General features: G+C 41.6%; 2 protein-coding genes across 4 annotated transcripts in view; one reads left to right on the top strand and one right to left on the bottom strand.

Moving 5' to 3' along the window:
• Nucleotides 1-446: 446 nt before the first annotated feature.
• acp2 (acid phosphatase 2, lysosomal) lies at nt 447-12,439 on the top strand. The gene is made up of 14 exons (XM_053856743.1): nt 447-465; nt 1,157-1,273; nt 2,709-2,804; nt 3,783-3,869; nt 3,975-4,035; nt 4,101-4,192; nt 4,258-4,356; nt 6,714-6,803; nt 7,079-7,162; nt 7,236-7,284; nt 8,215-8,303; nt 8,380-8,486; nt 8,570-8,745; nt 9,940-12,439. Exons 2-14 carry the CDS (start codon nt 1,184-1,186, stop codon nt 10,083-10,085), a joined length of 1,266 nt encoding a protein of 421 aa, XP_053712718.1. The 5' UTR covers nt 447-465; nt 1,157-1,183; the 3' UTR covers nt 10,086-12,439.
• Nucleotides 11,466-20,688, bottom strand: part of gpr137c (G protein-coupled receptor 137c) — a 13,074-nt gene continuing 3,851 nt past the window's right edge. The window contains exons 2-9 of one of the 3 annotated variants that reach the window (XR_008413913.1): nt 18,119-18,168; nt 17,941-18,048; nt 17,733-17,871; nt 16,314-16,463; nt 14,652-14,751; nt 14,277-14,402; nt 13,358-13,482; nt 13,135-13,282 (exon numbers count right to left, since the gene is read on the bottom strand). Coding sequence is in view for 2 of the 3 variants with exons in the window: in XM_053856716.1 (XP_053712691.1) it covers nt 13,003-13,282; nt 13,358-13,482; nt 14,277-14,402; nt 16,314-16,463; nt 17,733-17,871; nt 17,941-18,048; nt 18,119-18,168 (978 nt within the window). In the remaining variant the exon portion in view is untranslated. The other 2 variants (XM_053856716.1, XM_053856724.1) reach the window with 2 other exon arrangements.

Here is a 20,688-nt window from a genome sequence, read left to right as displayed (position 1 = left end):
GGGTTAAGGGGGACAGCTCTCCCTACAAGTAATGATGAAACAGAACCTAATGTTTGAAAAGGTGGACATTCCATTCATTTCCAACCAGACAGATCAATGTCTTATGTCAAACAGTAAGAATAGTGATCATTTTTATAAATTATATAAACTTGGCTGATGCATCAAGGCCCCCAAAAGCCATCAAGGGAAGGGCAGGGGAATAAATCTTCAGAGCCTATTACCAGGTCTTGACAACTTAATTTCTTCTTGGTGCATAAACGTATGGAGATAAAAATTTCAGATGATTATGCAAAGGGTCAATAACAAATTCTCCATGATTGACCTTCACATGAACATGGAAAACTTTATGAACAGAGTGGTGAACTCGTAAGAAAAGAAGGGGTAGAATAATAATAATAATAATAATTAATAGGGGTAGAATAGGTGGCACCTAGTTTTGCCAGGTCGCCTCAAACTCGGCTCAAGGTGAGATTTTTTCTAGTCTGGCAGTCTCGCCAGCCCTCACATAGGAAGACATACGCACTTTGGTTTGTCACTTTCAATGTATGGATCAAGCTAGTGAACTATGAAGCCATGGAAACACGATGGAAGACCTGTACATTATTGTCTTTTAAGTTTCAAAATAACTCATTTGGTCAACAATATTCAAATGTTAACTTACTGTGCACAATTCAATAAATTGATTAAAAGAAATTAATTAAATATCTACGCTTGACAATTGGTGTTTTGGTTAAACAATGTTGACATCTAGCGGCTAAAATGAGATATGACACTTGCTTGCCGCAGCAACCGATTATTTAATAAATTTTTACCAACAACATTTAATGAAACTTAACGAACTGTAGTTGAGCAAATGTTTATTTAATTGAATTAACCAAACACCAGGCAGAAAATATATGCAAATAAATTTGGCTTCGTCACTTCCGCATCACTGAGCGGATCCTTTTAATACATATCAAAATAAAAGGCTGTAACTTGCGCAGATCAAACGCTTCAAATAGCTAGAGACATGCAATGGCGGGGTTAGTGGTATTACATTCTGAGTGGTTCATTGAGCGTTCGGCTTTTATTGTTGTTGTTGTGGTCACGGGGAGCTCACTGCGATAAAACGCTGTGTGCTCGTTCACTTCCGTTGGTCGCTCCGTTGTCGTCTTAGTGCATCCGTGAGAGGAGAGAGGCGAACATGGTGTCCGTCCCCGGCTTCTTCTTCTTGGCTATGGCCGGGTTCGCTGGACAAACGCGAGCAGGTCTGGACTTGGAATATGTGACTGTGGTGAGTATTTTGTGGTGGTGTATTTTGTTGTGTGTTTCTGTGCGAACTGATGTGAACTGCCTTCAGATTTTATCAGTGTTTACATGACTGTAGTCCTGAAACAATAACCAAAATTCCGCGGTCCATCACCCACCTTTAAATCGGTTTTGGGGTATTTGGTCACCAGAAGCGTTGTTGTCTGTAGCTGATTTTATTTTGTGGTACAAACAGAGGGGTTTAACCTTTCGACTCGTCTTCTGTACGTTATCTGTGTTTCTCGTTATGATACATAAGTGACACCCTGAAAACAAACTGTGCCACGTCGTTATGGATACATATGCAGGCTATATTCGGTTGATCTTCCAACAATCCTGACACTGTTGGACTGTTGAATACAACGGGCTCCTTCCTTTAGCCTGAAGCAGCAACTAGATCCTGGTGTCCAAGCAAGACAAACAACTCATTGTCTTCATGAGGAATGCTCCTCACAGAAGTTTAGTTTTATTAAAGCCATGTTTGGCTTGATTGAATAACCAATATAGTAGTTACATAACTGTACTCCACACCCTTCTTTTGTCCGGTTCATGTAGATTTTATTCTGATATTGATCTTTCAAAAAGGAATTATCTCTATTCAATTTGAAATCACCCTCTAAGCTCCTGGTGTCAAACAAGGATGGACTCTTCTGGTGTCAAACAAGGATGGACCACATCTGGTCGGTTGATCAAATAATAATCTAAAGTTAAATATAAAATTGTCCGACAGAATGTAATTTCATGATGGATTATTAGTGATCAAGTGTTAAAGCAATGAAATGGCTGAGCACCTCCAGCATCTCCAGTCATTCCAGTCTTGCCTGCTGGATGAGATTCCTTAGAGCTGCGTTGACTGATCCGCAAGTATCAAATACGCCAGATCCCAGAAATGGATCATCGTGTGCGGAAGATTAGGGGTTTTAAAGGATTAGCATCCTGGAAATGGCTTTTTTTTTAAATGTTTAGATCCAAAACGTTGAAACTTGAAAAAATACAGATAATCTTTGATTATTTAGCAGATGCTGAGGGTCTGTTGGTCATGTTCAAAATAAGACTATAATAAGTCTGTAAAATGTCTGTAAAATATACACAGCAATCATTTTTTGGTATCTTGTCTTGTGTGTGTTCGGCACACTTGCTTCCTATCGGCTGTCTTTAGTTGTGCTCACGACACACCTTAAACCCAGACTTATTCTTGGCTCAAAATCCTATCTGGAGTCGCATGCTGACAGGATTCCATGTTACTATCACAAACTGCCTTTTGTGATTTTATTCTATTGTTTTTTGTGGCAGAGGAAATGTATCTATTTTTGGATATCTGTTTCCCTAAAACGTTCTGTCCTGTTATTCAGTTTTTCACACATTTATATTTGAGTATGATTTCATGACCATCATTCACCGCTCTGCTTTATCCCTCACAGCTGTACCGCCATGGCGACCGGTCAGCTGTGGATGCGTATCCTACTGACCCGTACCAAGAGAGCGCCTGGCCTCAAGGATTTGGACAGCTCTCACAGGTATGTTTCTGCTGGTTCATCATTTATAGAAAGATGTAATTTAATTGTTCTTTGTTGATCAGTCCCTCCAGGGTTTTGCAGTCTTTTGAATTGATTGTTGCTGCCAAACAGTGCCTGATTTTGCGGCAGATTTTTAAAGAAATTGCACTGAAAGTTACTTATGGGAAATAAGTACCTCAGCTTGTGAAGAACGGGTGTCTGTTTTTAGCCTAAAAAAGATTGATAGAAATGATTTTAACCAAATATGCTTTATTTGCGAAAAGCAAGATATTTTAAGTGCAAAGGACACACTCACACAAAATGAGTAAATATAACTTTCAAATGAAAATGATGATAAAATATTTTTTTATGATGATGTTCCTTAAGTAGCTTCCTGGCTGACAGCATGTTGTGAGCGCTGGTTGTATTGTTACGGAGCTCCTCTCAGGGGCGGAGCCTGACAGAGGTTTGGATGGGCGGAGTCAGAGAGGTAGATTGGATGATATCTGGTGGTCAGCCATGCTTTTTTACGTCAGCCCCGTATAGTGTTCGGTTGACACTGCACTAGTGAGTTCCGCTTTTTAGTTCAGTGTATTCTACATTTCAATGTTGGGAATTTGGACATTTATGAATAGATTGAGAATTATTTGTGTCCGAATCTTGACGCTTGGCTGCAATATTTGTGGGTATATGTGAGCGTTTGGCGTCGCACATGGCCTCATCTCAACAATGAGGGAGGGAATATGATGCCGCACCGAGGGATGGGTGAAAGCAGACTAAAACTATGAGCAACTTTTTCATTCCGATTGACGTCTTTGACTGTTGTATAACGTGTGTGTCTTAATGTAGAAGCAGCTGTGTGAAGTCAGCGATACGTTCTGGGTGGTAACTGAATGTTTTAGACTTTTGACATTGTGAAACTTTTATCTGAGGTTTGCGGCTATTGATGCAGACTTTCTGTGATGTCCTCACCAGCATTTCTCTGTTGTGTGTATTCAGGTTGGGATGATGCAACAATATGACCTCGGAAGGTTTTTAAGGAAGCGGTATGGTGGATTCCTCAACCAAACTTACAAAAGAAACGAGGTACATAACTTTCATGACTGTTTGAAAACCTACTGTGCTGCTTTAATTTTGAACCCCATCCTCTGATTTGCTCTCATGTAACATGTAAATGTCTTCCATGATCAGATTTTAGTCCACAGCACGGACTACGATCGAACTCTGATGAGTGCTGAGTCCAACCTAGCAGGTGAGCGCCTCAGTGCCAGTTGCTCCCGTCCATCAGATCCTAACTGTTCAGTTCACTTGCGCTAGGACTCTACCCACCGAGTGGTCAGCAGGTCTTCAACCCTAACCTGAAGTGGCAGCCCATCCCTGTCCACAGCATCCCAAAAGACCTGGAGAAGGTACGTCTCACGGAGATGTGATGGCAGCAGTCATGTGTTTAAGTATTTGCTTTTCTCCTTTGCAGATCCTGTCATATCCCATGGCAAACTGCCCACGCTTTCAACAGCTGTTTAATGAGACTAAGCAAACGGAAGAGTTCAAAAACATCTCCAAGGAATACCAGGTGCAGTGACGCTCCCTCGCTTAAGAATTTATACAGACGTTTGACTTCTCAAACAGTTCTGTCACTGTCAAACCTGGTTATCTTATGATTTTCCTTGTCAGTTAAACTGTGTAGAAGAACAAACACACATGCAGTTAAGTAAACGTTAAGGCTCATGACTCCACTGGTGAAGTAACTGTGTCTTCTTGCTGCAGTAGAGGGTCTTCAGTGGGGCAACTACATTAGAGAGCTCACTATTAAGTGAGGAAAATACACGTGAATTAAATGTGTCACAGGCAGGAGAGAGATACTGAACGATAATCTCTTAGCGTCTCTACATGTATTATCTACTTAAACACTCTTAAGTATTTCATGCATGATTTGGGAAACTGGTGGAAGTTATGTTATGCTTTCACATGAATAAACACCTATCAATCCTTTATCAACGGGAGAGACGTGAGAGATGCCTCACAGACTGTGCTCCTGGATCTATCGAGCGTCCATCATGAAGAAGGCTGTCGCTAACCCCATTAGGAAGTGGATATACAGCACTTACAGAAGGCTTTACTCACTCAGAAGTGAGAGCAGGAACTGACCTGTGGCTTCTGCTTGCCAGTTAGTCTGTCGTTATGCTTCAGTTATTTCTGGCCCTGGAACTGATATTTCTTAACCTCTTATTGACGGCTGTGTCTCTGCCGACATGATTTGACTTGCAGTTTTGCAGAAGTATGTTTACTGTGGTGCTTCTGCTGTCGAACGTCCCAAATACAGACCTGGTTTCAGGGAAAATAAATCCAGAATGGTTGGTTTTAATCAGTGTTTTTCAACCTGTTTTAAGCCACAGCAAACTTTGTTCCTTGAAAAAAATCCTGAGGCTCACCACCAAAGGAATCAAAGCGCAGTTGTGCTTGGTGGAACGTCCTGTAGAAAATCCCTTTTAATTTGTGAAAAATTGTAGCTTCTCACACTCTGTGATTTTTGCATGTTAGTTGGATTTATGTTTTGCATGATTTCTTTCTTGTTTGGAGAATTACCGGACAAACCTTTAACATTCTTTGCCTCAACTTCATAACAGCAGTGATTCTTTATCTCTTCACATTTTGTAGCGCATTTATTTGGTTCTGCATTTTGTTTTTTGCCCAAATTTAAACAATGAAGCAAACTTTGATGGCCTACGAGTATGAATAAAGTTTTGAAGAGATGTCACATGAGCCGTTAGCTCTGTCTTTGGCATTGCAGGACCAACCATCGTTCTGTCGTGAAGGCGTACGCTCTTGACTTCTTTGCTGTGAGAGTGTGTGAGATCTACAGCCTAGATCTACAGTGTATAATAATAACAATAATAATAAACATGATATCGCCCACTTCTGTCTCCGGTCATATTAGGTGAAGTCACTGAATCATTTCCCTCACCTGACAGTCCCTCATGTCAGACCGGTTGTAAAACGCTCATTTAAAAAATGCTTCCTGTAAGCATAAAACAAGAGCTTTACAATGATATGACAACCGGCACCAAACCTTTGGATTAAAAATGTGCCGTGGTCAGTCGGCTCCAATTGCAGCGCACAATGAGCAAGATGGGTATATTCAGAGACAATGATTTTGAACTCTCATTATGTTTGAATTATGTGTGAGTCTCAAAACTGGGCTGTTACTAGCCAAGAGTGAGCGAGACCACCTGGCTGCTCAGTCCTACCCAGATGACCTAAAAACACCAGGCTCTTATCAAGTGAATAATAAAAGTCTAGGAGTGACAACTGAAGTTTGGCTTAAATCTCATGGAACCAAAATTAGGCTTTGAAATCCATAGCAAAGTGGTTCACTCTAGACAACACTGCTGAATGGCTGTTTTTTTCAGGTTGTCAGCTCTCTGTGCAACTATTTCTGCATTGTCATCTTGATTTTGAAGTGCGAACATGATGACAGTTCTCCTTGTGATTCTCAGTTCTTGGCCAATAGAAGACACAAGACATGTTGCATGTGACTGGATCTGCATGTAGTGTTGCTACCCACACAGTGTTGATGACATGTACATCCAAAATGTATCAGGTGGATGTGCACTGAGGGGTGTTGTCTGTTTGAGCCCAAATTATTCCTGTCCATCTGGTGTCTTCTTCTTCTTCTTCTTTCTCTTTGGGCTTCTCCCTTCACGGGTCGCCACAGCGGATCATCCTCCTCCATCTAACCGTATTTCCTGTGTCATCTTCCCCCAGAGGGCTTTTTTTTGTTCCTTCACATTTCCAGAAATTCACATCCCACAATCCTTTATAGCACATTATCTTCTCACGCTTAAAAGCTTTAGGACAAACAACTTTGGCTGTTTATTAAAACTATGGAAACACAGATGAGTCAAAAATGTTTTTTTTCTGCTTGTGCAGGATGTTGTTGATCTAGTGAGGAGAAATACTGGACTGAATGACTCGACTGTGGACTCGGTGTGGGGAGTTTATGACACACTCTTTTGCGAGGTAAGAAAAGCCACACATAAACTTTTCTTTCTTCAAGGCAGACGTCGGCATCGCAGAGTCATGCTGAATTTGCACGCGCACCCACAATTACTCAACTCCTCCCCAAAACTGCCTGAAGAAAGTAATGTTTTCAAACTAGCTCTACTGTTGTACAAATGGAGTTAGTAAGGGGAATAGCTGAATATAATTTATTCTACATATTGGGGATTATGTAACATACCTTCTGTTTTGTCATTGATAACAACCGTCCTATCTGATGTGTGTGTGTGCGACAGTCCCGTCACAACATGACCCTTCCGAACTGGGTGACTCCCAAAGTCATGGAGGATCTGAAATTTCTTAAAGACTATGGCTTTCAGGTGAGTTGAAGGATATGTTCAGTGTACCTGAAGCTTCACGCCGATGCTTATCCATGGGCTTTCCTACGTGCAGATCACGTTCGGTGGCTACAAACACCTGGAGAAGAGCCGCCTGCAGGGAGGTGAGTGTTGACAGATTCTGCTTCTTCAGCTTGAATATTTGCTTGACCAGGTTTGCATTAAGAGACCAGTACGTCAGTTGTGAGTTAAGACAGCACAATGTTGTATTTGTTTTTTTGCGACGCTGCTAGTGAAATGGTGTAATTGCAATTGCTAATGTCTGCCAGCTGTCAGTGGCTAATGTTGGCTAATACGTTTAGCTTGATACAGCAAGTTGCTCTCAAAATGTTTTTTTAAAGACGTTTTTATTTTTGTTTTTATTTTTGTTTTTATTTCAGTGAACAATTCTAGTTTTTGTTTTTCATTAGTTTTTGTTAACTGTAATTACCTTGATGTCAACAGTATACATTTGTAACTACTATAAAGTGTAGGTGGACATTGATGGTTTGTTAGCGTTACAAAATACCTTCCTCACATTGTTAAATTTTTCACATTACTAACAAAGACTAACAAAGCGGGACTTGTGAGTCTAACAAAGCCCTGAAAAGACTTGGTGCTACATTCTCCCCAAAACCTTGGGCTGTCAGGAGCTAGTGCTGGGTGGGTGAGGTATCATGAAACAGTGCTACAGAGTTGATGAAACTGTGACCTAATTTTCAGAGGCCGCTAGCTGGAGCTCTTGTTTTAGAAATGAGGTTTCATTGAATGAGTTGTTCAAGTCCAAACATTTTAGAGCAGACAGCGCCACCTGGTGGCCTCTGAAAATCAGCACACTGTTTCATGAAACCTCGTCAACCCTGTAGGGACCTATGGCTGGACAAAAGTCAGAACATAATAAATAAGGTCAGCTGGAGACTGATGGCATCTGTCCCAAAAACCCATCTGAAGCAGTGGTGCTGAGAAAGTTGGGAAAAATAGAAAAAATATGAGTGGAAATGCATCATTTTGAACGTGGTCCAAGACAGAATTACTAGTTATCCCTGTCCTTTCAGGCACCCTTTTAGGGGAAATTGTGAAGAATCTAACGGCGATCTCTAAATCAAAGGCAGAAAACAAGCTGAAAATGATGATGCTGTCTGCGGTGAGATAACTCTTATTTGTCATGACTTCTCTCAGCAGTCAAACTGATGTTCACACGTATGGTTTTGGTCACACAGCACGACACCACAGTTGCCTCTCTTCAGGGCAGCTTGAATGTCTTCAATGGATTGCAGCCGCCGTACGCGTCGTGTCACATGATTGAGCTGCTCAAAGATGAGAACGGGTAACACACTAGCAAATACATCAGTTGTATCAACACCCATGTTGCTCACATGTCACTCACTGTGTACTGCAACTGCCACGCAGGTCCTTCTTTGTCTCCATGTTCTACCGGAATGACAGCACTAAGGATCCATTTCCACTGCAGATACCTGGCTGTGCGTTTGCCTGCCCCCTAGAGGACTTCTTTAAAATTACAAAGCCCTCCATACCAGAGGACAGAGTGAAGGAGTGTCAGCTGCCTTCCCACACAACAGACAAAGGTGAGCTTTCATCACGCGCACACTTCAGTTCAGTTGTGATATACGGTGATGCAAGAACAATGCAAAGGGTTTATTCTGTGTTACCTCAACAGCACAGTGTTAGCTTGATTTGTTTCTATGATTCAAAGACAGACAGAGGATGTGATTCATTCGCACTGCTCATGACTGTGAGGAGAGAAAGAGCTGGATTCTGTTTGAAATTTCTGTCTTCAGGCTTTTAGCTAGGAGGGTGTCTGGGCTGAGGACTGAACAGCAAAACAACAAAATGGACGCCCTCCTGTATTCCAGGACGGCCTAAATGTCCGATCATTATTGCCTGTATAACGCCCTACTCGCAGTGTCATCACACTGGTTTCCATGAAGAGGGTCATTTGGCCGAATATGATAATGCGCTGTTTTTCAACACTTTTGCAGCCGTAATGGATGGCCGCCATATTTGTTTACTGGCTTAATGCTGTGGTTATCCGCGTCTCACGAGTCGCCACACTCGCGGCACGGAAGCGTGTGAAGAGAATGTGATTTATGGGAGGTCTGGCGCTGATGACAGGAGGAAACCGCAGATAAATTCCACACTTCAAACAATCCTTTACAAAACGAACTCGTAGCTAGTATTTTGGTGTTTCTTTTGGCACAAATCAAGCGGCAAGCCTTTGCATATCTTTTGTTTGAATGATTCAATGTTCAAATGTGTGTTTAGAAGTTTAGAATTAGTTTAGAAAACTTGCATACATAGACAAATAAATAAATATCTATATAAGAAGATGAACATAACTGTAGCCTGTAGTAAGGGAAAGAATCATCATCAAAATGTGGATCAGCTGAGTGAAACAGTTGCTCAGAAGACTCTTCCATCTGAAGGTGTTACTGTGGCAACAGCTACTGAGTTCATCTCTTTTAACCAACATTTGACTCAGACCATACTTTGTTATAAAAGGTTAGATGTTTAACATCTTATTTTTTTACAAAACAAGCTGTAGACGTTTGTTGATATGGGGTGTCTGGAGGACTGGGCCGGGGGTGGAGTATTGGACGCCCTGTTTCAAAATCCTAGCTAAAAGCCTGTTGATCTCTGATAAATAAAATGACGTCTCTGAGAAGTGCGGCGGAGCAGGCAAACCGTTTAGCCTGTGAATTGAGACGGCAACAGGAAACTCAACGATAACCACTTCCTCTCGCACCTGTTCATGTCACCAGGTGTTCTCATCATCCTGACGGTGTCCAGCTGCCTCCTCCTGCTCCTCATCGTCATCCTGCTCAGCATCCTCTGCTATCAAAGCAAGCCCAAGATAAGTCATCGATACAGCCATGTGATCAACCAGGAGCCCGGGGACGAGTCCTGACATGAGTACAAGCTCCTCTCAAGGGGAAGAACCAGCGACTCATCGTGGCACAGCAGCGACGATGACGTGCTGTGACACTTGAGTGAACTGTCTGATGGCTACATCGTTGGCTCTAGTTGGGGACCAGTCATGATTTTTGGTCCAAAACTTTTTAGATGTGGATCACCTTGTGAGAAGGGAGCGCAGCAGGGATTTTTATTCTTTTGGCTCTCGCCTGAAGCTCATTTTAAATCTTTGGTTTTGTGAACCTAATCTGGATCGTTCTATGTTCTGCTCGTGGATGATTTATTTAAATGCTTTATCATGATTACTGAGAAGTGTTTACATATTCGAGACCATCGGACCGTCGGTGCCTTCAGGTCAGAGGGTGTGTTGTGCTGATATGGTCACGTGTTTTTACTTACAAACTCTCAGTGTGTGATTTTTGGGGTGGGTGAGGTGGAAACTCCCATCAGAATTCTATCATAAGATAACAGATGAACAGCTGCGACCTTCAATGACTATTTCACAGACAATCTTTTAAGAATCATTGGGAAATAGAGTGAAGTCTCAACACATGTTAGGAATGTCTGCTATTACCTTTTTTAATATAAAGATCATTTTAAAGTCTGTTCATGATTGTGACACCGGTGCCAATGAAAATCCGTTTTACTTGTTTTAAGTCTTCTTTTAATTTGCAGATTGTGTGGCTCAAAGGTTTTTGATGAAATTTCCCAAATAAATCTAAAATGGGAAATGCCAGCTCGAGATTTTATCTGTGCGTGAGCTTCTCAAGGTTGATGATCGAAATGGTGCGAGACAGGCAAGTACTACTTCGTATTTCTTTGTCTTCCTGGAGACTCCATTGGACCAGTGTTGATCTGCTACATTCGGCTCAACCCAATTTCCTGATTCACTTAACTGGTTAATTCAGCCACATGATAAGACTTGTGGGAAATGTGTTGCTTCTACCTCTCGATGTTAGCTTTTACTTCCCGAACTGGAGAATAGCACTAAATGAACACACGTGAGCCATGTTTGTGATGTTAGTTTCAATATTTTGGGAGCCTGTTATTGTCATTCAGTCGTGTGTCGCGGCCAATCTTTATTTCTCTGATGGTTTGTGTGTTCACCGGAGTGATTTAGCAGTTCCTGAGTCATGTATATTTTCCTGAAAACCTTCATTAGTGTTCTACCTTTGTGAGTGAGTGTGATTCCAGCTTGCAGTCGGTGGAAGCCTCACATCATTTCTAAACCAAGAGCGTTTCATGAAGCCTCATCTACTCATCACTGGTGAGAACATAACCACTTCACACCAAAAGGTCTTCCTCAAGTGGGATTTGAACCACGAGCCATTAAGTAATCGGATTAAAAACGGCAGACTTGCTTCACTAAAACAGTGCAGTTGGACTTTATTTACATGGTAGTGCTTTTCTTGCTTACATCATTAGTGATCAGGTTACATTCAGTTTGGCCACAGATAATTCAACCATAACATCTTGGAATAAGTTTACAGACAAATAATATCCTGTGGAAATGAAGCTGAATGTTTTACTCTTGCTGCATGCGCCGCATGATGAGAACTTCATGATCACAGAGTGTGCTCGCATAAAGGGAAGTAAGGTCGCGGACACAAGCTCAAATTCACGTCACATGGGCGGGAGGTGGTGAAAAGCGCTTGGGCAGCAATATTCCCTTCGTTTTCTGACAATTTTGAAGCAATAGAGGAAAAGACTCACCACCAGATATGACTCGAAAGATTTAAAAAACAAGCTATATGTTTCGTTAGAAAGTAAAAATCAAATAAAAAGATGTATAAAAGGTCACACAACACACACACACACACACACTGACTCAAGACAGTATTAGGAATTATTGATTATCAGCAACAACAAAAACAGTTTTGTGCAAAGATCATTTTCCCGCAGGAATAAAACTACAAGATATGGCATGGTAAAGAGATGGCACATTATTATTCCTTTCACAAAGGATGCATATCAAAATATGGAAAATCTTTCTCATGGAAAATATTTCTAGCTATTCAGGAAATCCTACATTCAGGTTAAAAGCTTTCATTTTGAAGGTGAACTAAGTGCATAAATGTTGCATCACAGTTTACAAAGTATCACGTTTCTAGTACTTCTTCAATTTTAAATCGTCGACAAGCCAATCCATTTCTATCCCACGTATTTATGCCACGTCCGAATTTCGTCTAACAAACCCTTATCTTAGATTGCTGTGGTTTTGTTTGAAAGAAACGTCCCACAGGGTTGTACCTTAATATTCACCCTCTCAGTCCAAAAGCGTACAAAGGCTACAAGTACTTCATTGTGAAAATGAAGAGTCAACCCAGTAAGACTTGAACGACTCTTATTTTTGCTACATCATCTTTCATGTCGACACTTTCCAGGGCCGCGCTGGTTAGCGCAAATTAGCCGTTGATGCTAAAATGCTAAGTCAATAATGCTCCCTCAAATGTCAATTTTGTTATGCAATGAAGCAAAACCAAAGTTAACGTTTACTTTGGAATTCGTTTGAAATCCTTAAATGTAATGTTTTGCTTCAGTTAGCTTAAATAAAAAACGGATCGCAGTTCTCAAACCGAGGTTTGCTCCTAGCTTGTTGGCTAACAGCGACTGCCCCGTTTCCTGTCATGTTCTCTCTGCATATACAGTAAAAGCTGCAGCGTTTTCCATCCAGATTGGACAGTTATAATAGTGACGGAAAGCATGACTGGACCATATTTTTTTTTTTTTTTTTGGAATGTGGAAAAAAAGAAGAGTGATGGCCTGGTCCCCGGTGGATGGTGTGACAGAACTGGTGACACGATCACACATGAGCTCAAGAGCTCCAGGTCCATTGCAGCTCATGATCCAAAGCAGACATCCTCACAACATGGCAATACCGAAGCAGAATCCTGACTCATCGACTTCAGCGGTCAGTTCTGTGGTGTGCAGTAGTACGTTTGCGATCCGCAATAATAGTTTTGTGGTGTCGAATAGTAGTTACTGTGATGATGGTGGTGGTGGTTGTTCTGGGGAGTGGAGTAGTAGTTGTGGTGATGGTGGTGACTTTGGATGTTTCCGTAGGCGAACAGTAGCGGCGCGGTGGAGGACGGCGGTTGCAGCGTCGGCGCTGCAGCTGCCATCAGGTTCATGTTACGTTGGATGGATCCATACCAACTTGATATACCAGCTTGCGGAGTGGAGGAGAGTAAACTGAGGGAGGAGAAGGAATGCAAGATTAAGTAAAAAAAAAAAAGGCTGGTGTGTTTGTCGGAGGGTAAGAGCTACCTAGCTCGGTCAGCGCGACTCGTGATGCTTCTAGAAAGATCATCGTCGCTGTCGTATCGTCGAGGATTGTCAAAGAAGTAGGCTCTAGATGTGAAGCTGTGGCTGTTGATCATTCCCCCTGGTGCCTGAGACGCAAGAAAGCACTTCTGAAAGTTACTACTACACGATTTAATATTAATATTAATATTAAAGAATATTTCTGAAAACAGGAGGATGAATTTAATATATTGTAAAACAAGAAAAAAATAAAGATGGGTGGTAAAGAACAAGGGAAGGAAAGACGATCAAAGAAAAGACAAATATGTACTTTCCAAATGATGTAATATATTGACTTGGGGAAAGTGGACTTTAGTGTCCTGTGCTGACGCCAAAGGCAGCCTTCAGCACTGCACGTTGACGCATTAGGTTTTCAATTAAAGTATGTGTTCTGCCGTCCAACTAAGGGGTTATAAATAGCAAGTGCCATCCAACGTAATATCTCCCTGAAACACTACAAAAACATTTTTATCTCCATTGAAACGCTCTACATTGACACTCAACGTTGATGGCTGCCTTTTTCGTCAGTATAGGACGCAGAAGTCCACTTTCCCAACGTCAATACATGAGTGAGGAGGGGTTGTGCAAAACACAAACTAACGTCAAACAAACTTGCACCGTCGTAAATTTAACTTAGATTGGATTAGATGGGGCAATTCAATGAGCGACTCAAAGACACTCAAGACATTTGAGATACACAACAAACATCAAAGACGTTCAAGAAGCATCACCCTACAAAAAAACATAAAGCAACAAAAAAACCCTGCAGTGAAGTCACAAACTATCACACAACACAAGACAATAAAGGAATAAATACCCATAAAATATAAACAAATATCATGACAAAAGTCAAAATATTGATTTAACTTTGACTACATCTCACCAGGTTCTGGTTTGGTCTCTGGACCCTGAAGAAAACCACCACGAGGGTGGTGGGCAGCAACTCCCAGAAGAACAGAATGATACCAAACACAATGTACGTTTCCCCGGTAAGTTCCTGCACGTCTGCCTGGGACACACAAACACATATTGGGTTAGTGGTTCTGGTAGACAAATATCAATCAACAGCAATGCACACGAGCTCTCATATTTTCCAAAAATGAATGAATAAAACTCAAGAGCAAAACATTATAAATGAAAACAGTCAGAAAAAAAAAATTGTTGATCTCAGCCAGAAGCAAACCACTAAAAATATTCTCTGCTGTAGGGAAGCAGCTGGTTTTCCTGACAAAAATAAACAGGGTACAGTCAGACTCACTTAAGTCCCAAAACAGGGACCGACATGGCGGCAGGTCAACTAATGAGAGACGATGTGAAATATCCAAGTGCCAACAGAGGAGCCTTCGTTCAGTGAGGAGCTGAAAAATGCGGACAAGCATGCAGATGTAGATCCAACATTCCGCTGACAAGTAAAAACTGTCTTAATTCCAGCAACAACACATGTATCAACACAAGGAATGTTGTTACTAATGTTACTAGTAATTTCACCTAAAACTGCAAGCTTTAGTTATGTAATATTTTTGTGCTTACTGGACCGTGATGAGTCAGCAGTTTTTCAAGCATCATTTTGGAGGTTTGGATTTAATTCTAATTTTAACACGTGTGTTTGAGCACTGGTGTCTTTCATTGTGACAGGCAACATTTAAACAAGCCGCAAATATGCAAATATGGCGCCTGAAGTAGTGGATGCGGATGGCGAACTTCAACCTGCACATCATCCATGGACTGGGTTCTACCAAAGTTTTGGAGTGAACAGGGATTGAAACCCACCCATCATCAACACTGTCGCTTGAGAGATGAGGAAGAGTATCACCACTGGATCAGATATGCATCTGTAAAAGTAGTGTAAATTCCAGACTATAGAGCGCACCAGAATATTAGCCCCACTCACTAAATTTAAGAAGGAAAACGGAGCTTGTTCATCCATAAGCCGCAGTGGTCTATAAGCCGCGGGTGCAGGGGTGCTGTCTGCACCGTAGAAAGGACAGTGGTGCACCAGGCTTAAAAATGCATGAGGATCACTTCTAAACTAGTTTGGAAAATGGCTTCCAGCATGGAGACTGACTCATGAGGGGCAGTGTTCTGAACTGGAATCATTCCTGGCATCATCATCAACTCATCTTTATCACATCTTTTATTGACATTAAAGAGCTCAAAATGTGCTGTTTTCACCTGCGTGTCTGACGTTCCGACACTACAGGTGGTCTGGTCTTGCCAGAGCTGTGGACACACGGATGAAAACAGCGCATTCTGAGCACTTAAAAGTCAATAAAACGCATCGGTTTGATGCGACGAGGTTCAATATTTTGGAAGCATGATGCTCTTTAACCAGTAAAAATCCATATACGATCAAAAAAGTAGCTGCTTACGGTCCAGAAACTACGGTTATGTATTTCACTATAGAGCCACCGGGATCCCTTTTACAGTATATAACAGATTTCAAGCTACTGAGTTATTTTAAAGTTCTATATTTCATTTATAAAATATCTGGCGCTAAAGGCGCTAGTCCTCATCAGACAATTTATGGATCACACATACAAAATGATGTGAATAATTGATGTAACCTACTTCACTACAGCCAATATTCATCTGTATTGATCAAGAAAAAAAATCTTAGAGCAAGGGAAAGGCAGAATATTGTTTGTACTAACAGATGGTATAGAGACAGATTACTGGTGTAATGACAGATTATAAATGCACACACACACACACACACACACACACACACACACACACACACACACACATACACACAAAGATCCCAATAAAATCTCAAGGCCTGAGCCCCAATGTAGGTCAGACAAAGGGACAGACACACACACACACACACACTTGGGGTTATTTATAGCCAGACAAAACCACCAAAGACTGGTTGCCAAAATCACCTTTGCCTCGAATGCATCACACAGAGGGTCATTACCTGGTCAGAGACACTGTACCAGCCATAATTGAACGGGCTCGGCTGGTCCTGCGGGGACAGCGTCACCACCACCAGGTTGTAACAGGCTCTAGACGTGTAGAGCAGAATGACCACGGCCCCAATCGCTGTGGCCTGACACACGGACGTCCCCTGCAGAGAGAGTTAGTGGGTTGGCAGAGTTTAATCCCCGATTACATGATGTGGCACAACAAATGCAGCTTCACCACTCCAACATCCAGCGTTTGTGGCAGTCAACAGCGCATAATCGGACGAATGACCCGTCCAATAGGACTGATGAACAGAACTGGTTTGTGCTCTGTGTATTGTTGGATTTAGACACTGCATCAGCAGATTTAACCTATTCTTTTTATATCAGTCCTCAGTCAGGTGACCAAGCTAAACATCACATGACGATGTTGTTCCTGCACTTGGCAGACTGAGATGCCATAGGTCTCATAGGTAAGATTCATTATACAGCAACACAGTGGACAGAATGGAAGCCAGTGTGGCATAGAGAAAAAAGAACAGTAATCATCTGGGTGTTGTGAAGGACCTTAAAAGCTTCAAGTGTCACCGACACGCCTCTGAAACTATGCGTAACTGTGCAGCATGAAATGATCATATATCGTCTACACAGGTGGTTCTGCAAAATTACAGCGCTAAATAAGTGTAAACCTAGTTCTAAGTGAATCAAAGCCAGAACCATAAACCAGCCTTTGTGAGGTCACTGGAGGTGGCTCCTGCACCATGCAGGCTTCAGGATCAGAGGAGAAATGGCGATGACAGCTAGATGTTCTACTGGTGCCAGTGAGCATGGAAGACTGTTCTTCTCACCAAAAGATGAAGAGCGTCACCAGAAATAGGTGAAGCCAGTTTAAAGAATGAGGGACGAGTGGCAGCCGTCTGGGTGTGGCTGCTTTGCAGGATGGCAAGCTATCAAAACAGCAGAGAAGCTATTACAAACACAGGTGAGGAGGCGTCAATACTCGACGCAGTCAGTCCCACTGTTGACCCAAACGCATGACATGTTTTGTACTGCTGACCCTTCTGAAGAGAGTTTTACATTCCATTTACATTAGCGTTCAGTGTTGCTCTCCGCCTCTGATCCGCTCAGACACTTCATCCTCTCGCAATAGTCCGAGTCATAGCTTCCACAACGACGTGGTTGGAATCAAGACAAGTCCTTGGTTCACATGAAGCTGCTCTTCTTCCTCAAAAACCATTATTATTGGCTGATATTGCTGCTACTTCCACAGTGCACCAGTGTTTGGAGCCTCCAGTGACATCACAAGATGGTGGTGGCATTTTGACCCACTTAAGAGAAACTAGTCAGAATCACTGACACTCACTGACACTCACTTTAGTGACACTGAAAACGATGAATTATGAAAGACACTGCTGTTGCAATCCCATCCCTACCTTGGACTCCAGGTACACATTAGCGGACGACATCTTCGCAACTTTGTAAATGCAGACAGCCAATGAGACGGCACACAGGACAAAGAGACTGTCATTGATCAACACCCGGGCCAGGACTGCATGTCTCACATCCCCACCACTGCAAACAGATGGCAAGGTTTGGACTCCAGTGATAAGCCATTATAAATACACTGGGATGCGACTTTACCTCGGAGACTCTGCGCGCTCCAGCGCTCCTTGTATTAATAATGCACAAGTTAAATTTACTACCAGGAAACATACACTTAAAAATAGGAAGAACAGACGCAGGGGAACCCTGGAGAGGAAGAAACACAGACAGTCAGATACGGACCTCAATGCAAGTGAATGTAAGCGTTCAGACTCACCTATATTTGGTGAGTTCGGGGGAATATTTGGCTTTGGCCTTGAACATCACCTGAAACAGGAGAACAGAAGTTGTGACTGAATGGAAAACTATCAAGGTCTATAACAAGGATTCAATTTTAGTTCAAAAGAAAGATGAATCACAGATGAACAAAATCATTGTCAGTGCTTTAGGGTTAGGGTTAAGGATCATTTGAAGTTATGATCGAGAACCTAAAGTACAGCTCGCCAAGGCATGGAACATGGATGGGAAAAGTATAAAACATGGGAAGGAAAACGTTGGTTTTGAAAGGGTTAAAGTTTAGTAGAATAATGTGCCTTTTGACATACATAGTGGATATAATGCGAAGTGAAACTAGCAAATAAAAATAACAAAACTGCAACATTAAAGTTTAAATATTGAGGGGAAAAATGCAAGCTAACCCTCAATAAGTCATAAAAAAGTCAAAATAATGTTCTATTTTATTTATGTCTGGCAGTGCCGTGAGCAGGTCCAAGTGAGTGACAGATCCAGTCGCACTTAAAAAAAAAGGGTTTCAGAACATGGTAGAGGTGTTTTTGGTTTAGAGCTCCAGCAAATTTAGCAGTGGGCAAGACATTCCTGAGTTGAACAACACACACACACATTCAAAGACAGAGAAGGAGTGGAGGGGAGGGGTTGTTATGTCATATATAATTCATGTGTTTCTGTTCACAGAGAAAGTTGGAACACATGGTATCTTTATAAACAGAGTTGAAACTGAGACCAGATCTGTGAGAACAGGATGGAGGTTCTAAGAAGAAGCGGCTTTCTGCAGCCTGACATGTGGCCGAGGTGAAAAAAAGGACAAACTGTAATCTGTGAAATGAAACCTGTTTCATGCAGAAGAGTCTGGGAGCCAGCAAACCGCAGAGGGGGGAACTGGCCTCCCTGATCTATGTCACCATTTACTCCAGTTACAGCGCCACAGCTATGAACCGATGCCAAGGCCGCTGTTTTTTCAACAATAAAGCAAGTGCATAGGTCAAGTAAATACTTTCAAAATGTAGGTTGAACAACCAAACTTACATAAATGCTTGTGCATAAATGTAGGTGAAAGGTTGCCTTTGAAACCCCACTGGATCCATTTAGTTCACTGCTGTTGTCAGAGGGGTGGACTTTACTAAATCTGGGTTTGGAAATGTCGATGAAGACGCGCTGAAGAGGAAGTAAATCATGTGCTCAGTACATGCTAGTGTGTCAGAGTCTGTCCTGCGGAGAGTAACAAACCAGGATAAAACCTGAGATAGAGCGGACGTGCAATGCTTGGGCAGCCTCACTTTTGTTTTGCACAGTGTCAGCAACTTGTTTGAAAAGTAACGTCTGACAAAGACAGGGACGAACAGTTTAATATACTTCACAGTCTTGATCGACTGCGCGAGTTGGGGAATGAAAAATTTTTAAAGGAAGAGCCAGGCGATTGAGTACTTTGTTATGCTGGTGGAATGACGTGTTTCTGATATTTCACGACAGTAATAGAAAAAAAGAAACCTGATGATTCATCTTGGGACAAAATGATGAATTTGACCTTCCATTAATAATGATGACATGTTCACTGACATTCCCTTGACAGTTGGGGTGCACCGATTGGCCGATACGGATAGTTTTTTCCTTTTTTTCTGCTCAACTAAATCACACTGAAAGATTAATGAATCTACTAAGTGAACAACACTATATAGAAAACATTGCAGATTTCAAAGCAAAATAAATGACAAATAAAAAACACAATAAATATCTAGTATTGCCTTTTCAGGAAACAATGTTGCCTTATAACCTGAAAGACTCCTCGCTCCTCTTTTTATCAACCACATGTCCAGGGAGTATCTGGGGCCCAGATGCGGTATTAGCTGCTGAAAGCTACGGTCTTCAACAACGGTGCTCGGCTGCACATCCAAAACAATAAACTGGAATTTGGCGCGGTGATTCGTGTCTTCTTTTAGTCTGTGGGTGCACACGTTGTGAACTACAATTCAAGGTTCCAAGGTTGTCAAATTTCTTGAGGACGACCGCCATTGTGGCTCTAGTGTCTGCAGCTGCAGGTCTTCTCTGCATGCAGGGCTGCAGCATCACAACAAGTTGAGTGATTTTTCCAGAGAAATATCTGCTTTGTTTTGCTATTTTTACATTTAACATTTTTAAGAGTAATAACTTTTGTTATCGTGTATAAATATAAACAGCATCTTAATAAAAGAAATAATAAAAAAATCAGCTTATATTTGCCGTTTGATCGGCTGATCATGATGACATAAAAAATGCCCATATCGGCACTGATAAATCGGCCAGCCAATCGATCTACTACTACTACTTGCTAGCCCTTTACCTGTATTTTCAAGGCCTTTATGAGGTCAGACTATAAGTAGCAAATTATCTTCTTTTTGTCATTATGTTTTAGCCACTACTAATTCAGCAGTACATGCAACATATTCTTTAAGACTAAAATTTCTAATTTAATTTCTTAATTCTAAAATTTCATTTTTTCATTTGCCAATTTAAAGTATTTATTTATTAATTATTATTAATACAATGAAAGAAAATGGAAAATGTATTTTGAAA

This window comes from Synchiropus splendidus, chromosome 1, assembly GCF_027744825.2.
Source record: "Synchiropus splendidus isolate RoL2022-P1 chromosome 1, RoL_Sspl_1.0, whole genome shotgun sequence".
In the NCBI taxonomy this organism is placed as follows: Eukaryota; Metazoa; Chordata; class Actinopteri; order Syngnathiformes; family Callionymidae; genus Synchiropus; species Synchiropus splendidus.
The sequence above is the reverse complement of the archived record's forward strand: the minus strand, read 5'-3'. Positions and strand labels throughout refer to the sequence as shown.

What these genes read in the sequence shown, in the direction of transcription:
- acp2 (XM_053856743.1), top strand. Translation starts at nt 1,184, where the DNA reads ATGGTGTCCGTCCCCGGCTTCTTCTTCTTGGCTATGGCCGGGTTCGCT. An exon ending in AAACTTACAAAAGAAACGAG is followed by an intron (nt 3,870 to 3,974) that starts GTACATAACTTT and finishes TTCCATGATCAG; the next exon opens with ATTTTAGTCCACAGCACGGA. An exon ending in TGCTGAGTCCAACCTAGCAG is followed by an intron (nt 4,036 to 4,100) that starts GTGAGCGCCTCA and finishes CACTTGCGCTAG; the next exon opens with GACTCTACCCACCGAGTGGT.